Source organism: Prorops nasuta, unplaced genomic scaffold, assembly GCF_024137725.1.
Source record: "Prorops nasuta isolate Cenicafe-Biocafe unplaced genomic scaffold, Cenicafe_Pnas_1.2 PNAS00011, whole genome shotgun sequence".
Classification (NCBI taxonomy): Eukaryota; Metazoa; Arthropoda; class Insecta; order Hymenoptera; family Bethylidae; genus Prorops; species Prorops nasuta.
The window spans coordinates 1,138,842-1,159,296 of NW_027116808.1; the positions used below are offsets into that span (position 1 = coordinate 1,138,842).

At 44.9% G+C, this 20,455-nt stretch overlaps 3 protein-coding genes across 5 annotated transcripts in view; 1 reads left to right on the forward strand and 2 right to left on the reverse strand.

The window, feature by feature from the left end:
• fru (fruitless) overlaps positions 1-899 on the reverse strand; it is a 39,730-nt gene extending 38,831 nt beyond the window's left edge. The window contains exon 1 of the mRNA XM_066733950.1: positions 5-899. The gene's annotated coding sequence lies outside the window, so the exon portion shown is untranslated. The remainder of the gene's footprint in view (positions 1-4) is intronic.
• Positions 900-11,164: 10,265 nt separating this feature from the next.
• qin overlaps positions 11,165-20,455 on the forward strand; it is a 153,477-nt gene continuing 144,186 nt past the window's right edge. The window contains exons 1-5 of one of the 3 annotated variants that reach the window (XM_066733515.1): positions 11,165-11,635; positions 11,883-12,155; positions 12,235-12,317; positions 12,552-12,749; positions 12,821-12,901. In XM_066733515.1, the coding sequence (XP_066589612.1) occupies positions 11,506-11,635; positions 11,883-12,155; positions 12,235-12,317; positions 12,552-12,749; positions 12,821-12,901 (765 nt within the window). In that variant the 5' untranslated portion in view covers positions 11,165-11,505. The remainder of the gene's footprint in view (positions 11,636-11,882; positions 12,156-12,234; positions 12,318-12,551; positions 12,750-12,820; positions 12,902-20,455) is intronic. The other 2 variants (XM_066733517.1, XM_066733516.1) reach the window with 2 other exon arrangements.
• LOC136777626 (uncharacterized) lies at positions 13,258-15,661 on the reverse strand. The gene is made up of 3 exons (XM_066734064.1): positions 14,256-15,661; positions 14,030-14,174; positions 13,258-13,938 (listed from the first exon to the last, which is right to left on the reverse strand). The coding sequence occupies exons 1-3, from the start codon at positions 15,659-15,661 to the stop codon at positions 13,597-13,599; spliced, it is 1,893 nt and encodes a 630-aa protein (XP_066590161.1). The 3' UTR covers positions 13,258-13,596.

Consider the following 20,455-nt stretch of genomic DNA (forward strand, 5'->3'; position numbering starts at 1 on the left):
TTACCTGGCTTTAATACTGAAATTCGTGAACATGAAATCTGGACGGCCCCTCTGGAGCCATGTAGCAACAACGGCGCGCCTTTTTCTATCGTCAAATCGAACTGGCACGATTCGCGGGATTTTCTTGCGTGTCGATGTGCTTGGTTCCTCTATTCTCTCTCTTCGGGGTCGATCTTCGGGGCTGCTGCTTCCACTCGCCTCTCTCTCTCTCTCTCTCTCTCTCTCTCTCCTCTTCTCTTCTCAAAATTCTTCCTCGCAGAGGAGAGACGGAAACTGGTCTGAAAGTTCCCGCGCACGCGAGCGCGCGCGCGCACACGATCCGGACCGCACTTTCGATTATTACATGTGCCGCAGCACGATCGTCATTCCGTAATCGCAGGCGTGTGTCGATGGCGACCTTCAACTTGCACCGACCGTCATCTCTCTCTCTCTCCCTCCTTCCAAGTGGAAGCGCGCGCGCGCGCCTATCGAGCTTGCAGGAATGCGAGAGAAACGTCGGTAATTCGTCCTCGCTCCTCTTCGGCCTGACGGACCCTCCGAAGAATGGCCCGAGCCTCCTCGATCGGTCTCTTCGCCTGGAGAACGCGCTGGAACTCTTCTTCGGGAAGGTCGGAGGAGGAGGAGGAGGAGGAGAGCCTCCGAGAGATTCGTGATCGATGGATCACTCTTGATCCTCGATCTTCCGTGGAACGGCAGAAGGGCAGATCGATGACGATGACGATGACGATGGTGATCCGGAGGACTCTTCGGCACCGACGTCAACGAGATCGAGCGAACGGGCGGACGCGCAAGGAGGTACAACGATGCAAGTTGGTCGCGAGACGCGACTGAGCTGCACACAGGGGTGGTGGCGCCTCGAGAGGGTGGCGTGGATGCAGGTCGACGTGTACGCTGCACGGTCACATCCCCCCTAATGAATGCACCAGGCATGTGCGAGGGATTTTATGTTCGCCGCTGCCGCCACCCTGCCCGCCAAATCCCAACTCCGAGTTCCTCCCTGCGCACCCCTCCTTCTTCCTCCTCGCTCGCTCCACCACCCCCGCTTAAAATCGCTGGCTCCCTCGAACGTACGGCCTGCAACCACCCCTATCGCGCTTTTCCTCTCCGCCGGGAGAAACTCGGTGTAACCTCCCTCCCCCTCGGCCCCGATCAACCGACCTCGCAAGCGGCTCCCTCCCCTTGCCACACCACCCCACCACCACCACTCACCCTCATCAGTCCTCCTGCCACTCATCGTCTTCCTCCCACCCCCCACTCTTCGCCCTCCACCCTGTGCTCGTCGAGCCACCACCCAGTCGAGCGCCGCCACTCTCCCCCCCCCCCCCTCTTCCTGCGCCACGGCAAAGGAAGGAGCTACACACCTGGACAACACGGAGGGTTACAGTACACCACCCCCACCACCCTTCATTCCATTTTCGCATTCCTCCTTTTTCCATAATAATAAGCGGCCACTTTCCTTCCCGCACATTTTCCGTCTCTCTTCGATCAATCCACGTTCCGTGCCCTCCCTTCGCCCTCCACCCTCCGCAGCCCTGGCCAGCGCAAGAACGGTCTCTCTCTCTCTCTCTCTCTCTCTCGGGTGGGCACGCGCGCGCGCACACCTGCTTGCACACACCGTGTCCTTCTCGCCTGCGCATTTCAACTACCCCTTTCCCCCCGGTAACTTGCATCCTTCACCCCTTCCGGCGGCACCACGAAGCTGCCGCGGATCGTCGTCTCTCGCCACAGCTGTATCCACAGCGTTCGATGCGGTTTTCCACCCCTTGGCACTTGCCGCCTCTATATAACCGGAGAGAGACTCTTTCCAGAGATCGATCTTACGCTGGACTTGCTTCCGTTCCTGCCGCTGCTGCCTGCCCTTTACCACTGCGATCTCTCTCTCTCTCTCTCTCTCCTCAAACCAATATACCTATATATATATATATATAGACTACGTTGCTGCACGAAACCCAGGATCAGTCCCCGCACGTGGCGTTCGCCATTCTCGATCAAGGATACGTCTTCCTCGCTTCTATACACATCCGTGCCTCTCTGACCTCGTTACAAGCGTAACCTATACGTGTTTGCCATGTGAATGCTAATGTGCCACCTACTCGTCCATTACATAGAGAGAGATAGAGAGAGAGAGAGAGAAAGAGAGAGTAGGTGGAACTCTCGTATTTATTAATCCGTGTCATTTGAATGAAAGAAAAGAAGAGCCTTGCATGAAGAAATTCTCATCATAATTCTGGCTCACCCTTCAAGATCACTATATATATATATACAGTTGCGAAATTCTTGAAACACTTCTCACCCGGATGACGTGACAGTATGCCCTACATTGTGTCTATGTACCGGAGTATTCCTCCAGGCTCTGTGTGTGCCATAACACGAATATATATATATATATATATATATATATATATATATATATATGTATATATTTAGATATAGATATATAGTATAGACGCGTGCCTGAGATTCGGTGCTAACTATCCAGGAATTTGCCTCAATGAAAATCCACGAGCCAAATCGATTTTCGTGCTTGGCAAACAAACACCGGTTGGCCCGTACCATGTAATTCGGCTTAAATTCAACTCGGCATTTAATTGAGTACTGGAACATTGCTAGAAATGGAAGTTGGGATGAAATTGAGAGTAACGCGCTGGGCAATTGCCTGCAGGATAAAAATTAGAGAAACGCTAAAGGGTCGACGATGGAATATTCGGACGAAATATATATATATATATACGTGCATGTGCACGTGTGTGTATGCACGAAGCTTTGCTCGCTCCGTCGTGGCTTTGAGTTTTAATAAACTTAGGCAGAGGCTTTTCCGTGATACGATGGAGTACCCACGAGTCGTCAAGTGCAGGCTCACGAGTTTAGCAGCTCGTAAGTACATGTAAACCAGGACGCGAGTGGTTGGGAGTTCTCTATGTGTGTATGCGTGTATTGGAGGGAGCGTGTTAGAGAGTCGATTTTAGTTAACGGTGTACGACTCTAGAGAGAGAGAGAGAGAGAGAGAGAGAGAGAGAGAGAGAGAGAGAGAGAGAGAGAACTGGATGTGGAGGACTGGGAGAATACGATCCAGAGTGGCGTGTGTAACTTAGGCAGAAAGGAAGCATTTTCGTTATATAAAATCGACGTTACAAGAAGAACACTCTGCGTCTCGCTGCTGTTTCTTCGGGAAAGCAGCAGGGATTTTCCACGGAAGCCTCTGGGCGGCATCTTCGCGCTTGGCTGCTCATAATAATAATAATGGTAATAAGCGACCTCTCTCTCTCTCTCACTCCGCCGCGTTGTGGACAGGAAAAAAAGGAAAGGACCATCGAAAGGAAGACTATACGGTATACCCCGCGCTAATATACATATATATATATATATATCGCATGCATGGAAAAAAGAAAGAGTCGGTTGTTAGTTACCGGTTATAGCATCGACGTAATCGACGCGAACCACCGTGAAGCATCATCTCTCTGTTTCTCGAGCGCCGGCAGCGGAGAACAATGGCCGTCTCGACGTCATTTTATCCGCTCAACCAAGTGTACGCGCGGAATTCTGCAGGTACGCGCGAATTTTAACGTTCGCCGTGAGGAGCACACAGCTCCATGCAGATATATATATATATATAGAATTATCAGGATTAATCGTCTGGTCGATTGGATCATTGCTCGCGTCCCAACTACACACACGTACGCGTGTGTACATTAGGCAGAATTTTATCGACTCGAGGCGACGCCTCAGGGCTACGTCGATTCCGCAGATTCGCGTTCGATTCAAGGACCCGCCAGGTGGAAAATCTTCGCTGAACGCCCGATAAAAGCCGCGCACAGCCCGCGCGTATTTACATAGTGTACCAACCGGAACTTATTACGCTTCGGTGCACTTGTTACCTCATAGCCTCCTTCCTCCTCCCCCCCCCCCCCCCCCACCAACCACGCTCAGATTCCATTGAAACACGATACAATAAGAAGAGAGACTCGAAAAGCAGCGTGCGATACTCGCCTCGAATTCTCGTCATTCTCAATTGGAAACGCGAGGACTGTACCTGCGCCTTCCACCAAACTTGGCCAAATGTTATATATGTATATATAGTCCCTATACATAGACGTTACGTCGCAATAACGTGTTATGCACCGAGCAACGACTTTCTCGCGGAAGCAGCAAGAAATTCATAACTCTGTTAAATCGTATCTCGGTCCGACGATGAAACGAAGAAGAGGACGCTCCTCAGCGACGAGTTCCGCAAACCCGAATAAAAAGTGCAGGCGTTCCTCCTGCAGCCGCTGGCCGCGCCAGGGGTATTTTAGCAAATTGCCATGCACGCACTCGACGACTTGCACTATCGCACCGACTTGGAAAACCAATATCAATTTTCCCTGGCAAATTTCAGAAATAAATTTGCACAGCGCGCACGCGGAAACGGCAAACATTGAAATTACATCTCCATAATTGATGCGTTGTCTTTGGTTGCTTATGTAGCGGGATTTATATGATTTGCGGCGGGATAAAGAGGGAGGACTGCCTCTGCGTTCTCCGGGACCATTTTCCACAGACTTTCTATATATATATATATATATATATAATATATATAGCTGATCAGATGGTCAGAAATCGATCGTTTCTTCGCTTCCCGCCACGCACAGCCTATACACGGAATATTTTCGTTCGGCGCGCACATGCACCAACCCGTTAATCAATTTCGAAAGAGCTGGCAAACATTCGCTGATTGCTCGATTCGCTACCAAACGGCTAAAGAGGGACTCCGAGAAATATATATAGAATTATTATTATAGTAGTAGCCGTACAGAGTATACAACATTGTGTTTCGTTCCGAATTGGCTCGAGCCAGCTAGCACCCATATATATATATATATATATATATAGTATAATAATACAACAATTTGCCAAATCATACGGCAACTGCCCAATGCTTATCCAATATTTCCTCCTACAAATGGGACAATCGGCTGAAATTATTTGTCTACGGATATTGACCGCAACTACTGCGTTGTATCCCCTGCACCTTGTATTAATTAATACAGCCCGAAATCCCCTCTCGAGTTTATCATTGAAAACGTACGTCGAGTTTACCGCAATTAAGTTGAAAATTCTCCAATCCCTCCTGCGGAGCGTCCAGCATATTTTACAACTTTTCCTATAGTTTCCTCCGAGGCAAAGCTGCAATTTGTTATCGAAGGATATACACTTGCGTGCAGTGTGTGCACGTGACCTTTTTTTATCGACCCCCGTGTGCAAGGAAGAATGGCAGCCAACGCTCCGGGGTCTCTTATAACAGTTTGTGAACAGCCCTAGCTGCAGCTATACTACGCGCCGTATCGATACACGAAGAATTATTCTCGACTATACACTCGTATTTCATCCGCCGGAAACTGCCGAAGATGATAAGAGCACGGAAGAGGGGCGAATCTGCTGAGAAATTGTCGTACGCGCGGCTGCCTTTGAATAATGCAAAAAATCAGCTTACGGGAAGGAAGCAGGAAGGACGATGCCGAAGAGTGGAAATTGACCGGAAAATACTTGGCTGGCCCGCCTATTTCCTCAGCTTCTTCTTCCGAACTTTCGGCAGCGCGAGTCTCTTATGTTCGCCGATACGTCTGTACATGACGAAGAACGCTCGGGAGAGGCAATAAAGTTTCGACGTTCCAATACGAAAGAGTGACGAGCTCTCTAATTTTCTTCAAGAACGCCCTTATAATGCTCTTACGATGCTTCGTGCTTGGATTTGCAAGGATAATCTTCGAGGTTTCGGCGTCCATTTATCGTTCGACCAGAAAGAGAGAGGATTATTTGTAGGAAATTCAATGGTGAGGATGGAGCGATACAAGTATAATCTAGATACACACACACATATATATATATATATATATATAGATATGTAGATATGATTGGCGAAGGACGAGAAGGAAAGTGGCGGTAATGGAGGGCTACACGTGTCGCGCGGGTGAGCTTAAATTCCGTTTGTGTGTGCGCCGCGTATGGGAAAGAGATAGAGGCACGAGCGGGAGGTTAGGTCAGGGGTGAAGCTACAAGTGGTGATAAACGAGGCCGAATCCTCGTTATTACCCATTGGGGAAGGCTCGGGAGGGAATTCTGTGGATTCCACGCTCCGACTATATATCCTCTCCTCTTGTCCTGTCCTCTCCTTCCTTTTTTTTCTTCGCCGGAACCGTCTATATACGCATATACATATATATATATATATATATATACGCTGCATCGTAGCGCATGACACACACGTTGTGCTACTGATCGATTTATCTCGTGCAAAATAGATACGTATACTGCATGGTGTATGGCAATAACAATTTAATTTTATATAGATATACTCGAAAAAATGTAGTCTTGAGCGAGATTAAGCGATGATTATTGGAATCAGACGCTGTCCTCTTCTCTATCGTGAATAATGCATAGGATGAATAATTGATAGATCACGTTTCACGGTGAATGATGAATGGAATGGTTTTTGGTACAAATGAAGATGGAAATAGGAAAAATGTTGGTGGGAAGAAGGCGAGGGAAATTCGTCGATAGGTTCTCTCGTAATAAAATTTATCACCCAATTTATTATGTCCCTTCAACATCGGGGCTGTGGATGGTCCTCGTCGAGTCTTCGTCTTTGCGGTTGTTGTTGTTGGCGAGGTTAGGTTAGGTCGGGGAGCAGCGGTAAAAGAGCATAAGGAGAGCAATTTGGATGTAAGATGGGATAATAAGGAGGGGAGGAAACGAGGCTGAAGATCTCTCGATCTAATCTTTATATCGTTCGTCCATTGGAAAATGGAGGAATTTGGCTCGAATTGCGAAAGAAAGCCAAGCGGCATCAAGGCGTTAAGGCCATTTCGGTTTTCAGAAGCAATATCAACTCGCTCGAGTTACTGGCGCAGCGTACTCGTTGTCGAAGACGAGAGGCGAGTAACAAGAAATTGGAAACGGCGCAGTATTCCAATAAGATGAAGGAGAAAAGGAGAGAAAACTTGGCGTTCTGCCTTTTTGTCCATGTTGTTGTTGTTGTTGCAGGAGGAGGAGGAGGTACACCATCGAAGCTCTCGGATACTTCCGACCCTGATAACTGACGCTCGAAAGAGTCGCAAAGCGCTCGGCTGATCGTCCTGTCGATTACAGGCACATCGGCCGGTGCACGCACCCCGCGTCTCTTTCTACTTGTAAAATAATCCTGCGATAACATCCAGAGCCCCGCGGTGTTTTTATTCCGAGAGAAATTTTCAGGCTAAATTCTCGAAACACGAGCACGGAAAAGGGCTCGTACGCGCTCCATTAATACCATCGCATGCAACAACGGGAGCTTCTTTCCCGTTTATTCCAGTTGCTTGATTTTGCCGATCGAACATTTCAGCAGAGTCTCTGTGATTGAAAAGCTGCTGCAGTGGCTCGAGAGGAAGCTTTAACGCGCGTATCCATACTGCCGTAGTTTAAGCGCGGCTTAAAATTTCAACGAGCTTCCTGTAAACGAGCCTTAATGTCTCGAACGGCTGCGCCAGGCACCGCTCTTTTTTCACTTTCCTTCCAAGCTCAGCCCGCGCACCACGTCCCAGACTCCGCACACGCTTCTCGCTGCATAAATAATCGATCGATGGACGCGCGCGCGAAAGGTTGATGAAAATTTCAATTTATGGCTTTTCGCTCGTCCACCGTTCGCAAATTATTCATCAACCCTCTCCCCCCCCCCCCCTTTTCTACCACTTCTTCGATTCCTCGTTCTTCTCGCAGCGTTTCAATCGTCGGACGTCCGTTTCTACTCGCCTTCCAGTGGTTCAAACGCGTCTCGGAGACCGGGAGGAGAGCTTTCATTGTTAAAAACAATTTCTCGGGCTGACTGATAAAATTAGAGTGTTTTAATTGTTGCCTGGAAATGCGCGCACGAAGGATGATGCTGGAGGGGAGGGCAAGGGGGGGGGGGAGGGGGAAGGGACAAACAGAGCTACCATAAATTTCCAACGCGTCACGTAGCACCTAATCTAGGTCAACAAAATTGAATTTAAAAGCAAGCTTGGATACCGTGGTTGCGCATCTACCACCGAGGAAAGAAGCGAGATCTATATTTTCGTTCTGCGAAACCTTTCTCGGTCTCCTCCGCTATACATCATGCCTTTTTCAGACTTCGCGTATATATATATATATATATATATTATATATTTGACATGGCACTTTTCTCTCCGCAAAAGTTGGAAAATTGCAGAAAATATCATAATTTAACGTTATTTCGTAATTCCAGCCAAAGAGCCTTCTATAATTATCTTCGCCGAGCCTCGCGGAATCAATGATACGAGAGTTCGGTATATACACAGCTCGCATCCGGAGATTCGTACGTTCGTAAAATGTGTTTTTAGCAAATGGATCACGGCTATCCGTATATTTTCCAGCGCGAGGCAGATGGTCGTACGCACACGAACGAACGCGAGAGGATTCATTGGCTATGTACGCTCTTTGCTCTTCCATTTCGCACGGAGACTTCTTTAAATTCCACGGCTGGTCCGCGTTGGACGATGACGACATCCGCAAGGCTTTCGCCTATGCGCGCGCGCGCGCACGCTTCAGAGAGAGAGAGAGAGAGAGAGAGAGAAATGTACCCTGCACGAGTGTGCGTATCACTCTTGTGGACGGAGAGTTTCTCAGGTTTCCACTAGAGAGAGAGAGAGAGAGGGAACGAGCAGTTGGCGGTGGTGTTGAACTAGCCGCTGTCGTCAAGCAAGCAGCGAGCGAGCGACCAGCAGCAGCAGCCAGCCAGACCAGACCCGGCAGACCATAGGAATCCTCTCTAGTTATTGTACAGCGATAGAGCCTGGCACACGGCACGAACGGCGAGACCCGGCTAGGAAGCAATGGCCATGATAGAGTCGGGCGCAGAGAGAATTTTTATGGATAAATCGATGTTGCGCGCGGCGAAGGAGCGAGCGGATCGAACGAGATTGGAAGAAGAGAGAAGAAAGGAGAGTGGGAGGCAGAGCTCGAGCAGTGGGCGCGCGAACAAGAGGAAGATGGGTGGTGAACGGCGAGGCTCTCGCGAGGAGGGGGGAGGAGTAGCGAGGGGAAAGTAGAATCGCGGATACAGCGAGGCGCCCGATGACGAGGAGGCAAAGGGGGGAAAGGGCGCTAGAAATCTGGGGCGGGGATGGATCCGGGGTTTGCGCTCTGCACGCGACCTTGAATGCCAGCCAGCCTAGACCTTGCCTTGCCTTGCCTTGCCTTGCCTTGCCTCGCCTCGCCTCGCCTCGCCTCGCTCGCTCGCTCGCTCGCTCGCCGGCTCTTTCGCTCGCTTTGCCTAGTCCAGTCCAGGGACCGTTTCACTCTACTGTTCTTCCAACAGCGCGGTAGCGCCAACTCTTCTAACTGTCCCTCCACTCGCTCTCTGTCCTCGTCTCTCTTCTTCCCGCTACGCGCACTCTATGTGTGTGTATATGTATGCTACATGACGATACCTACTTACGTAAAAGATGCTATCTTCTCTGCGACTAGCAAAAACTCGTTCTCCACGGAACGCACAACATTTTCTATTCATTTTTTCCCTCACCAATAACGCGCTTAATTTATACATAACCCAACTTTTCAAAATCACGCGCTTATAGCCAAGGACTCTGCTGAATTCTTCTTTACTCTTTCCTCGGTGTGATTTTATACCATTTCGAGGGAAATACTGCATCTTTGGGATTTTACATAGAACATGGTTGTAATTACTTTTGTTGCGACAGATTTTTATATCCTTCTGCGCAATTGTTTCATTTTCAATGTTCCGGAAGTAGGAAGTAATTGGAAGCGTGGATTCAGGTTTTTATCTCTATTCGATGATATTTCTTGTCTCTTCGAGTAAAATTCATCGATCGAAGAGCAATAATAATTGTAAACTCATCAGTTTTGCCGAGCGCTATTAAATAAAAATTAGAGGCAGAGGCCGCGAGATAGTACGGCTGATAGGAAGCGCCACAAAGTAGTAATGTTACGTTCAACTTTGTGTGTATATGTGTTTTCGCGTTTGTGTGCGAAGAATCTTGCGTTCACCGAGCCTCTTGCTCGGTGAAGCGATCACGCCGAGTGGGAATAGTGGGATTATAACGGGCCCCTGGCCGCGACGGCCACGACCGCACCTAGAAACGAATAGAGCAGACACATAACTTCTCGCTTATCCTGCAGCTTTTCGCATTTTTGGCAAATCATTCTCTCGCGGAGACCGCGGCGACATCTAGCGTGCGTATCTCCAAGCTTTACCGAGCAATCTCTTACCAGGCACGTGATCCGAAGATCGGATCCCGAGTATTTCCGACCTCCGCCGAGAGCGAATTGTGTGTCGCTGTCGCTAGGTGAAAGAAACTAGTCCCGGTATTATTAGATTTTATTATAATTTTCGAGATTAATCCTTTGCCAAAAATTCTCGTAACAACAATTTTACTAGCCTTGCTCTACTAATTATGGTAATTCTTATTTTTTCGTTCAATATTATCTCATTTCTACTGTAACTATAATTATTTGAAACAAAATTCTTTTCCCATTGATTTACTTACGAGGTTCATGTTTTTGCATGCAAGTAAGAGAGTTCAAATACAGTTATAAGATTCTTTGATGAATATATAGATTTTTTCATTAAGAGTTTTATTCACCGATGGAAAAACTCTAGCATAATGTTTATATCACTTTTCGTTCGAACGTTTCCAATTATACGTATTATTGAGGTGCGGTTTTTTTGTCGGGGTATAGCATACCTACATACCTATGAAATGTATACAAATGGTCATAGATCTTTATTTAGATTTTTTACACTGTTTTGTTCGTATTTCGATTTTCAAGCTCTAACATAATTCTTTAGAATCAATCATTTTGTAAAAGACGAATAAAAGTGATACAAAAAAAAGAAAAATAAAAATACTTAATTTATATATATATATAATATTAATTTATCATTATTCGCTTAATAAAACAGTATGTATGATTATAACTGGTAATATCAAGCAAAGAAATAACCTATAAGAGAAAACATCCAAGTTACTGCATTAGTCATCATGGCGACCATGGATCATGGCTTCGATCGTGATTGTTGATAAACAGAGATCACATTATTCTTACTAATACGTGCATGCCTGGACCTGCCACTCTGTTTCAAGAAGCGACAGTTCGCAACCCCCACCATGGTCCCTTTTTCCAGGACTGGTAAGGCGGTAAGCTGGTAAGCGCGCAAAACAGTCAAAAAGTGGGGGTCTCGATATCCCGCTCTCGTACATTGGATCACGTGACTACAACGCTGATCATAATAGTGCAACAAGTTCAAGCTCAACCGGCATCCGGCATTCAAAGATTCAAAGTAACAAAACTCTACAGCAGTGAGAGATGAGACAGTAGATAAGTGCCGTCAGTGTTCGAGGGATGTGCAAAAACTGATTATTTTTAATCTGTTCGACTGTGATTTAGTTTCATTCCAATAATAACTATAAGTGCATCGTTTAAAATCGAATCTGTTTTTCAAGATTTGATCTATTAAATGTTATTCTCTTCATAATGCTTACAAGAAGGAATACATTTGGCAGGCGCAATGAGAGCGCTATGGTTACAGATTCGTTAAACTTTTCACATATAAGACTAAAAAATGTGATGTGTATTTTTTGCCAGCGGCAATTTCAAATAAAAGGTAATTGTATTTCATTTTTGCGGTATATATTATATCATTTTCTATCAATGATATAACTGTTTTACAATCAGGAAGCCATTGCACGTACAGAACGCAATACAGAATAAACGACTAGAAACATTAAGCTTACAAAAAACGAAATTTTTGTCGAAATTAATGTAGTTCAATGTAGTTACGTTGTAAGAAAGTAATAGAACGAGTGAATTAAATTTTCTTAAAGTAATTGTTCTACATTTTAATCTTATAGATTTTACTCGCTCGTATTATTCATCTTCACCTCTGGTAATGAAATGTGGTCATACGATTTGCGACATGTGCGTAAAAAAATGTCTTGGTAAGCAATGCCCAGGATGTCCGACTGGGGAATATACATTGGATACTGCTAGCCTACCTTTCAACATCTATGCGTTAGGCATAGCTGCATCCATACAAACTAAGCCTGCTACAAGCGAAGATCCTGATTTAACATTCAGACAAGCAAATTTGGCTAAACTGCGTCAATCGTCTTCTCATGGTGAATGTATTTACATTTATTTATACGTCAACTAACATTTTTGTCTATCGAATACCTTAAACTTAATCTATTTTGTCTCTTGCAGATTATTGTAACGAATGTGGAATTCATGCGGTGATAAAGTGCGCACAGTGTAAGGTGCTCTTCTGTTTCTCGTGTTTCTCTAAGGTATTATATTATGTTATTTTTTTTATAACAAAGTTAAATTATAATTTAGTCTAAGCAACTTCAGTGATATTGAATTTGTATAAGAAATACAAAAAGCTGTTCACAAAACTGTCAGATTTCTGTAGAATAGTTTAACTTTAACACATCATTCTTTGCTGAACAGAGATATGGCAGTTGTGAGAATTGTTTTCAATAATGCTGGAAACAAACTAATTTGTACTTTTTTTTTTTCAGATCCATGGAAGGGCATTGCAGGATCACAAAAAGATTCTTTTGGCTGAAAACAGTGCGACAGAGATGTTAAATAATATTTGCCCAAATGCGTGTAAAAATTCTATAGAGTATTTTTGTAACACATGTGATTCATCGTTATGTTCAGGCTGCATATTGAAATTACATCAAAAGCATGACTATATCGAGCAAAGACTAAAGGTTGGTTTCGTTTTAATGGACATATTTAAATACTTGTGTGAGATAAATCTTTAATATATCAACCTTTGTAGAATGAGGAGGTGCTACCCAATTTCCAGAAAATTTATGACAGAATTGCAGAATCACTGGAACGGGTCAACAAAATACAAGAGGTAAGTGCTGAACATGTGTAATTAATGACGAGGGTTCCTTAGAGAAAAGGAAACAATGCGTTATATAAAAAAGTTTATTATGCAAATACAGAGATAAACCATAGATGGTTTTTATAAATAATTTATTGTTCGTTCGGTTAATGGTTTTAAGTTATTAAGAAATTGCAAGAGGCGAGTATCAAGTTGTATAAACTTCACAACAATGGTTTAAACTATGCCAGTAAGAAATGTAAAATTGCTCTATTTAGAGAGAGAGAGAGAGAGAGAGTATTGCAGCATTAAGCTATGTAAAAGTGATAAAAGAAGGCATTTACATTACAATTAATTATATAGTAGAAATATGACTAGAGGATAGATGAATACTTGGAAAAATTATGAAGTAAAAGCCCGTTTGATCAGTAGATATCCATCACACGTAGCACTAAAATTTTCTGACTCATGCAACAGCTTGCAATATCAAACATTCTACCATACACGAATATTTCTAAATTTTTTCTGAAAAGATACATACGATTGTCTTATGATATACATATTGCACTTTTACACTTGACAGTTTACTGCATTTTAAACTGCAGTTTGGTATATGCTAAATACTTAAGTTTTTACAATTAATAAAGAAACAATGGCAGCAAGATACGCACGCTTAAATCTACAATATTAAATAAGAAAATCGCTACTATTAAGAGAGGCACTGATTACTGTTTCGAAATTTGTGGCTTTTCCTTTGCTTTTTCTTTCTCCTTCTCCTTCTCTTCTTTCTGCTTCTTTAATTTCTTCTCCTTCAATTTTGCTTCCATCTCCTTAAACTTTAATTCTAAATATCGATCTACCTCCGGACCTGTGAAATCTTCCGGAAATTTCGGCATTATAGGCAGGATGTATTTGTACAATCGTTCGTTCAACACATATAATTGAGTGGTTGATTCACACTTGACGTTAAACCACCAGTCACAGGTCAATGCCACCTGGCTGAAGATGGTACCATTAGGACACAAAAACGAAGCTTTGCCCCCATTGAGATCACAATAATGCCATACCTAAAATCAGAGACATACTCATTAGCAAACAAGTTTGTAAAGAACGAAGAATAAGGCAATACAAAGAGAGAGAGAGAGAAAAGTTTCTTACTTGGCATCCTGTAGCTGGATCACCAAAGAATCCTTTGTACCGCTGAGCTTTGCAACTGAAGTCAGTTTGAGGAATGGTAGCGTAAGCAGGATAATCAACGTTTGGCTTGCCACGAGTGGCCCCATATTTTAAGCTCGGTGGTATAGTGGGTGCTGGAGGTAAATTATCATCCGACGAATTGGAAGGTTCCTCTGGCTCGGAGGGTGCTGGCTCCTCGTGAATCGATGCCTCGGTCGTAAGGGGAAAACTGTATCTATCATCGTTAAGAATATCCTCGCTGAGATCCTCAGTGATTGCGTAGCCGTGCTCGGTAGAAATATCTGGTGGTCTGTAAGAGCCTTTGGCTGGTTCCTTGCTCTCCTCGGATATATCCTGAATGTACGGAGTGTAATACTCTATAGTCTTCTCATTGTTCAGAGTGTTAACGTTATAATTTGGTATCGAAGCCTGAGATTTATCGTCGTCCTCGTACAAGGACGGATCTTTGTATCTCTCCGGATCGTCCGTTAAGAACAACGGACTGGGCGTGGCTTGGTAATTGGTCTCGGTTACAATTTTCGGTCTGGTGTACCGATGCTTGTAAGGAGGCTCGTGGTGATTGGACAATCTCATCGGGGTCCTTTGTGGGACCGATGGAAGAATCGGCAAGTGCGCCGATTGTGGGACCTCTTCCTTCTTGCTGTTCTGCAAGAGACTCAGGATTTCTACCAATGTTCTGATACTGCTGTCTATATTGCCTTTGTTCAGTACCTCCGGCAAGCGTTCGGTTAATTGAAAACTTTCCAGTATCTGTTGTAAGCTGGGTTGTTGAGAATCGCTGTAACTCGGAGGACCTCTCGCTGGTACCAGTTGTGCGATATCAACCGATGACTTTTGTGGATGAAAATGCAACGAGGGCGAAACGTATCTTACGGATTCAAAATTTTCCGCTGGATAATTCATCGGATGGAGCTTCCCACTGGGCTTTCCTATGTAATCCAGCAGATAATCCTCCTGAACATGAGCTTTAATTGGTTTCAAGGATTGTTTTCTCGGTAAGTACTCTCTAACTGGCTGAACGTATGGTCGAATCGGCCTCGCCGTTGCTAAATATCTATTATCGTTGGGGGGTAGACTGGCTGGAGTTGTTATTTCCGGATAAACTTGTTTTTCAGATTGAAAAAGCTCGTACTGCGAGGAGGAATAGTCGTTATAGTTGAGCTTGGAGCCATATCTCACAGGAGCAAAGAAATCATTGTCTCCACCTATATTTCTGGGATCGTATTGAAGAGACGGCACAAACTTCTTCTCCTGCGTGCCGCTGCTTCTAAAGTTACTGCCCGCTGGTCTTGGAATAGTGCTGGCGATGGTCCTGCTGGCAGTTTTCAGCGGTCGTCGCTGAACGGTGCCACCGGAAGTGGCCGAAGAACTCTTTACGTAATTCTGCCCTGGCGGAACTTGCGTATTAACGTAGTTGTTGGCTACGTAGAAAGTCATGTACGGTATCAATCGTCTGTATCGCTCTTTGAATTCCGCCAAGCTCATGTTGGAAAGCGATTCTTCGTCATCGTCATCAGCATCCTCCTCGTTTTCCAGGATCAGTCGTGTCACGTTGCTCTCCGTGGAGGCCACGATGAAGCAAAACGCTGACATTACTGAAACACGAAAAGCGTTAAATTGTAGTTTACTGTAATTCGATGATTTATCGTAGAAATCATTTTGTTGCTATGTAATATATTATTTCTACTTGGTTCCACCGGGACAAATTTTGTACAATTTTCAACCTATTAACTGTTATTCGTAATATCAATAAACTAAATTTAATAATATTATGAATAATTCGATGTATTCGGCGAATTAATCGTAATGTCCATAGATTTGGTTTATTGATACTGTCACGAGTAGCTATTAGCGGGTTGAAAAATGGTGTAAAATTTTTCTCACTGCTGTTTAACTATAGACGTACCGTACTCTCATCCCTGTGGGAGGAATATTAACGTAAGCAGGTATATACACGTATAATCGAGTTAGAGGTGCTTGTAAACTGTATCGCTATAAATTTTGCAGTAGCCGGAAGTACGAGTGAGAGAGGGAAAATTTCAGGTTTATGCATTTATTCGTCATGTAAAACAGTCCCCCTAATCGCTACCTCGAAAAAGCACCGACGCGCATCGTTATCCCCGTAATGTCGCAGCCTTTTTAGTCCGACGCTCCGTGTCCACTGGCACTGCGAGAGCGAGTATCCCCCTCGTTCCACGATAAAACGCGCGTTGCACTTCAGCAGGTGAAATTAAATTGGAAGGAAAAAATATTCGTAGACTGCGAACCAACGCTTTTGCGTGTGAAACGAAGCCCCGGCTTTTCTACAAAATAATCTCTACTAGCACGTTCGAATACTGCATTTGAACCAAAAACCTCTCGTCCCTTTATTTTCACCATTGGTTTAATTCGACGCTCCATCCCTCGACACGATTCTTTCCTGAAAAATCTCAAGATTCGTTTGTCAAGACTAATTGTATAATCTTGTAAACACTGTGCGTAGAGATAAGCTCACTCGTCTACGAGCTTTTTTATTTTCTCATTAGTTGCACAAGTCTATGTAGAGTATATATTATATAAACATCGAACGGATCTGCAAATCCAATTGAATTCCGCATGAAACGAGCCTGGAAAGTTTGCGACGCGCCGCTTTATTAATCCTGTCAGTGCGAAACGTGATTGAAAAATCCGCAAAGCAGCGTCTCGACTGCGCGAATGTTGAGATGCTTGCGCCAAATTTTACAAAGCTTGCTCTTTCCCGTAGACTGTATACATATACATATATATATATATATATAGGTAAAACGGTTGGTTCCGCCACCCCTTAAGAGTATCGCGATACTGCCATCATCCTCTTCTCCCTCTCCCTTCCATCTATTTCACCAGCGAATATTATGAATTCGACTACTTCAGAGAGAAAAGACGCTTCTAACTTCATAGCCTTGCGCCATACTCCGCATCTTCGAAAATCCTGTTATAAAGAAGCAAGATCTTTGAGTATAGACACACACACACACACCGCTCTCTATCGTGATAGCAACGATCCCCCTCCCACCTATTCCGAAATATTCAAAATACCTCTCGCTACACTTGTACCACCGAGAATCGCTATATTACCCTACAAAAAAAAACTTGCATCGATCGTTATACACCGTTTTCGCTTAATTTATTCCAATCCCTTGTATCGCTCAATCTTGGAGATTCAAATACCGGTAAAAGTAGCGTTTTCCGTTAAAAGAGAGGAATTGATAAGGCAAGAAAGGGAAAAATGGAGCGAATGCTTATTGGTTCGATTGAACGTCGAGGCAAACAAGCCACGGCTAACCATGCACCGTCTCTCTCCTGCTCTCCTTGCGTCTCCACGTCTTTCTCGCTTTATGTACCGAGATTCGTCGACACGTACCTATATATATATATATATATATATATATATATATATATATATATAATATTGAGACAAACTCCAAAGGAGAATCGTTGCGCAACGCGTATTCTATGTATGTATGTGTGTCAGAGTTAGGCGATACGAAGAAGACACAGGGTTTCGAGTCGGAACGAAAATGCGCCGGGCAAAGTTGCTCGCGTCGATTCATCGCCGGCTCGATTCGGAATATTAATTGGCCTTGGTTATTGGTTCGTCGGATTACGTTATTTTGCCGGCGCGTGACCCGCCTGCTCGACAAACGATTCTCTCGTGAAGCAACTACCAAGTAGAGACGCGCTTGAATGATCGACGGACAACGAGCCTTGGTGTGTGTGTGTGTGTGTGTGCTGCCGTAGAGTAGCCTGTAATGCTCTTAGGAAAACCGATGGAATGTTCGCCAGGAAATCTATTCGGGTTCCACGTATCCCGATACCCCCTCCCCCCTCTTTGTGTGCCTTTGTACAACCGAGACTCTTTCGTCGTTACCGTCCATTCGATATGCGCCCCCTTCTCGTCTCTCTCGACACACGTACACGCGCCGTTAAATAATTACACTTTTATAAATATATATATGTAAGCTGATGGGATTCATAGCTATAGACGAGTCGTCGCGATTTCAGTCCCATTATCGCGATCCCCATCGTCCGGTTTCGCGTGCATGTAATTATACACGTTACACGTGCACGCGTGTCTCTCTCTCCTCGGCGAAGCCACTGACCCCTCCCCCCTCCTTATACCGTTTCGTGTATTTCTCCGGTTACAACGATTTTTCTCCCCCCTCCTCTTATCAATATTCATTCCCCTCGTGAAAAATCTGACCATATAGAAAAATAACCGCTGATAAAAACAGCTTAAAATGCATAAAATATGACGAGTATGGCTTTCGGTTTGAACAATTTATCCCTATGGAATTTTTCATACTTTGCCAGTATTAAACATTCATCGTGTATAGCGAAAAATTCGACGTGAATCGTTTGGTCTGGTTTTAACATTTTTTTTATATAGAGTGCACGTGTTCGCGTTATTGCGCGTATGAATCTTACATTGATTCGTCAATTGATATTTGCGAAGAGGTTGTTCTTCACTTTCCAAACCAAACACATACGCGTGTATGCTTCTCGAAGAAAAACTATTTTACCCCGACGAAATGTTGGTCCGTTGAATGACGACTCGTCGGATCAGAGAGGCGACCGTACAGGTGATTCGAGCGTTCATCCGGAAAATCAGCGTTTCGCACGTGGCTTAATTAAAGACGAAAACGAGCCGCTTAACGACACTCACGAGGGAGCTGCGGAGGTCCGCGTCGCACTTGGCTCTTCGTAACGATGCACCGACCAACTCTGTAAGTGCATTTGCTCCTCTGATAGATCGTTGCTTATTTCGAGCAACTTTGAAACCTCGAGGAGGATCAGTCCTGTTTACCCACCGGCGAGTTTCCTCGCTTGTAAGCAGCTTGCAATGGTTACCGGGCGAAATCGAGTATAGCCCTTGGCGCTGGATCCGTCGACCAATGAAGGGGGGGGGGGGGGGGGAGAGGTGGCGAATTTCAGTCGATCGGTCAATTTCACTGGATTGTCCGGTTGTACAGTGGAAGACCGATTAAACGACACGAGAGACCAATGACGAAAATTAATACAGCTAGCTTGCGTGCTTCGCCGTTGAACGGGCTGACCACTACTACCATTTTTCTACTGTTATCCCCCCCCCCCCTCCCTATCACTGTAAAATCGACCGGATCTCTATCTCTCATCGATTCCTCCAACAATCTTCGCGTCGTATCAGCGATAACCTTTTATTCCTCTATACTTTTGCCAGCCACTGTACTCTCGAATCGTCGAGAGTTTCGAATCGTTACACAAAGTTGATTCGCAATGTTGAGATTTCGTTACACTGCGCAAAGTTGCACGATTCAGCAACTCGCACGTAAATAATGGATTAATTTGACGCTGATAAATTGTACTGCCGACATTGTCTTCCTAAAATCAATCAGCAGGTACTAAGAATAGAGAGAAATAGTTATTATTAACAACGCTTTCTCTTTCATGTGGCAAATTGCCATACACCGCGTGTGTCCATTATCGATTAGACTAGCCTCATCAACTATGCTACGCTACAAAACATCCTTGCGCTCCGAGTTACAAAATAAAAGCAGCGTGAATAGTTAAACTACGGCGATTTTCATTGAAAGAAAATAACGGAATTCAATATGAACGTGGCTCGTGCACAATTTTGTACATGTATAGCTGTCTAACCATGGCCAATGAGATTTTTCATCGACCCTCCGTTAATTTGGCCAAATAATTTCGCGCAGACGTACGTGCACGGGCGAAACGCGTTGCATCGAGCAAAAATCAATTGTACGCTTCGAGTGATTCGCGATTGTTTACCCGGGGCCGTGGAAATTCGTCTCTCGTTGTTGATGATTCTGTAACGATCCCCCCTCCCCTGAAGAGCGAGCCGGTTCATCTTTCTCCCACTTCCGGTGCAACCAGTGTCACTTTCTTGCCTCGTCTCGTACGCGTCGCACCGTCGTTCGCCGTAGCGATCGAACGGTTCTTTTTGCAAGGTAACGCTCTCTCTCTCTCTCTCTCTCTCTCTCTCTCTCTCTCTCTCTCTCTCTCTCTCTCTCTCTCTCTCTCTCTCTCTCTCTCTCTCTCTCTCTGTAGTGGTGCCGCGCTAATTAGCACGTTGCTTCAGTTGCAACCACTGAAACAAACGTCCGGCACGGCGTGTCCAGAAGCCACGGGAGGAAGACCGTCTCGAGAGTCCAGCCGGACAGCAGCGCGTGCCCGTAACTTTCTATTCTACTCGGAATTCGCTCCTGTCGGAAATATTCCAGCATCCCGGCGCTACCTCGCTGGAAGATTACGCGTCGATGACTCACTCTGTCCCATCGCACTCCACCGAACACAAGAATTTTATCGACTGGCGATTACAGAAATTCTGCAACTTTGTCCGGAGCCAATTAAATCTACCCTTGAGAG

Bases quoted from the DNA above. Each gene is read 5' to 3' on its own strand.
- LOC136777626 (XM_066734064.1), bottom strand. From the start codon at position 15,661: ATGTCAGCGTTTTGCTTCATCGTGGCCTCCACGGAGAGCAACGTGACA. The intron at 14,175-14,255 runs ATCGATTCACGA...TCCAGCACCCAC, and splicing joins TTTCCCCTTACGACCGAGGC to TATACCACCGAGCTTAAAAT. The intron at 13,939-14,029 runs GTAAGAAACTTT...CTCTGATTTTAG, and splicing joins ATCCAGCTACAGGATGCCAA to GTATGGCATTATTGTGATCT.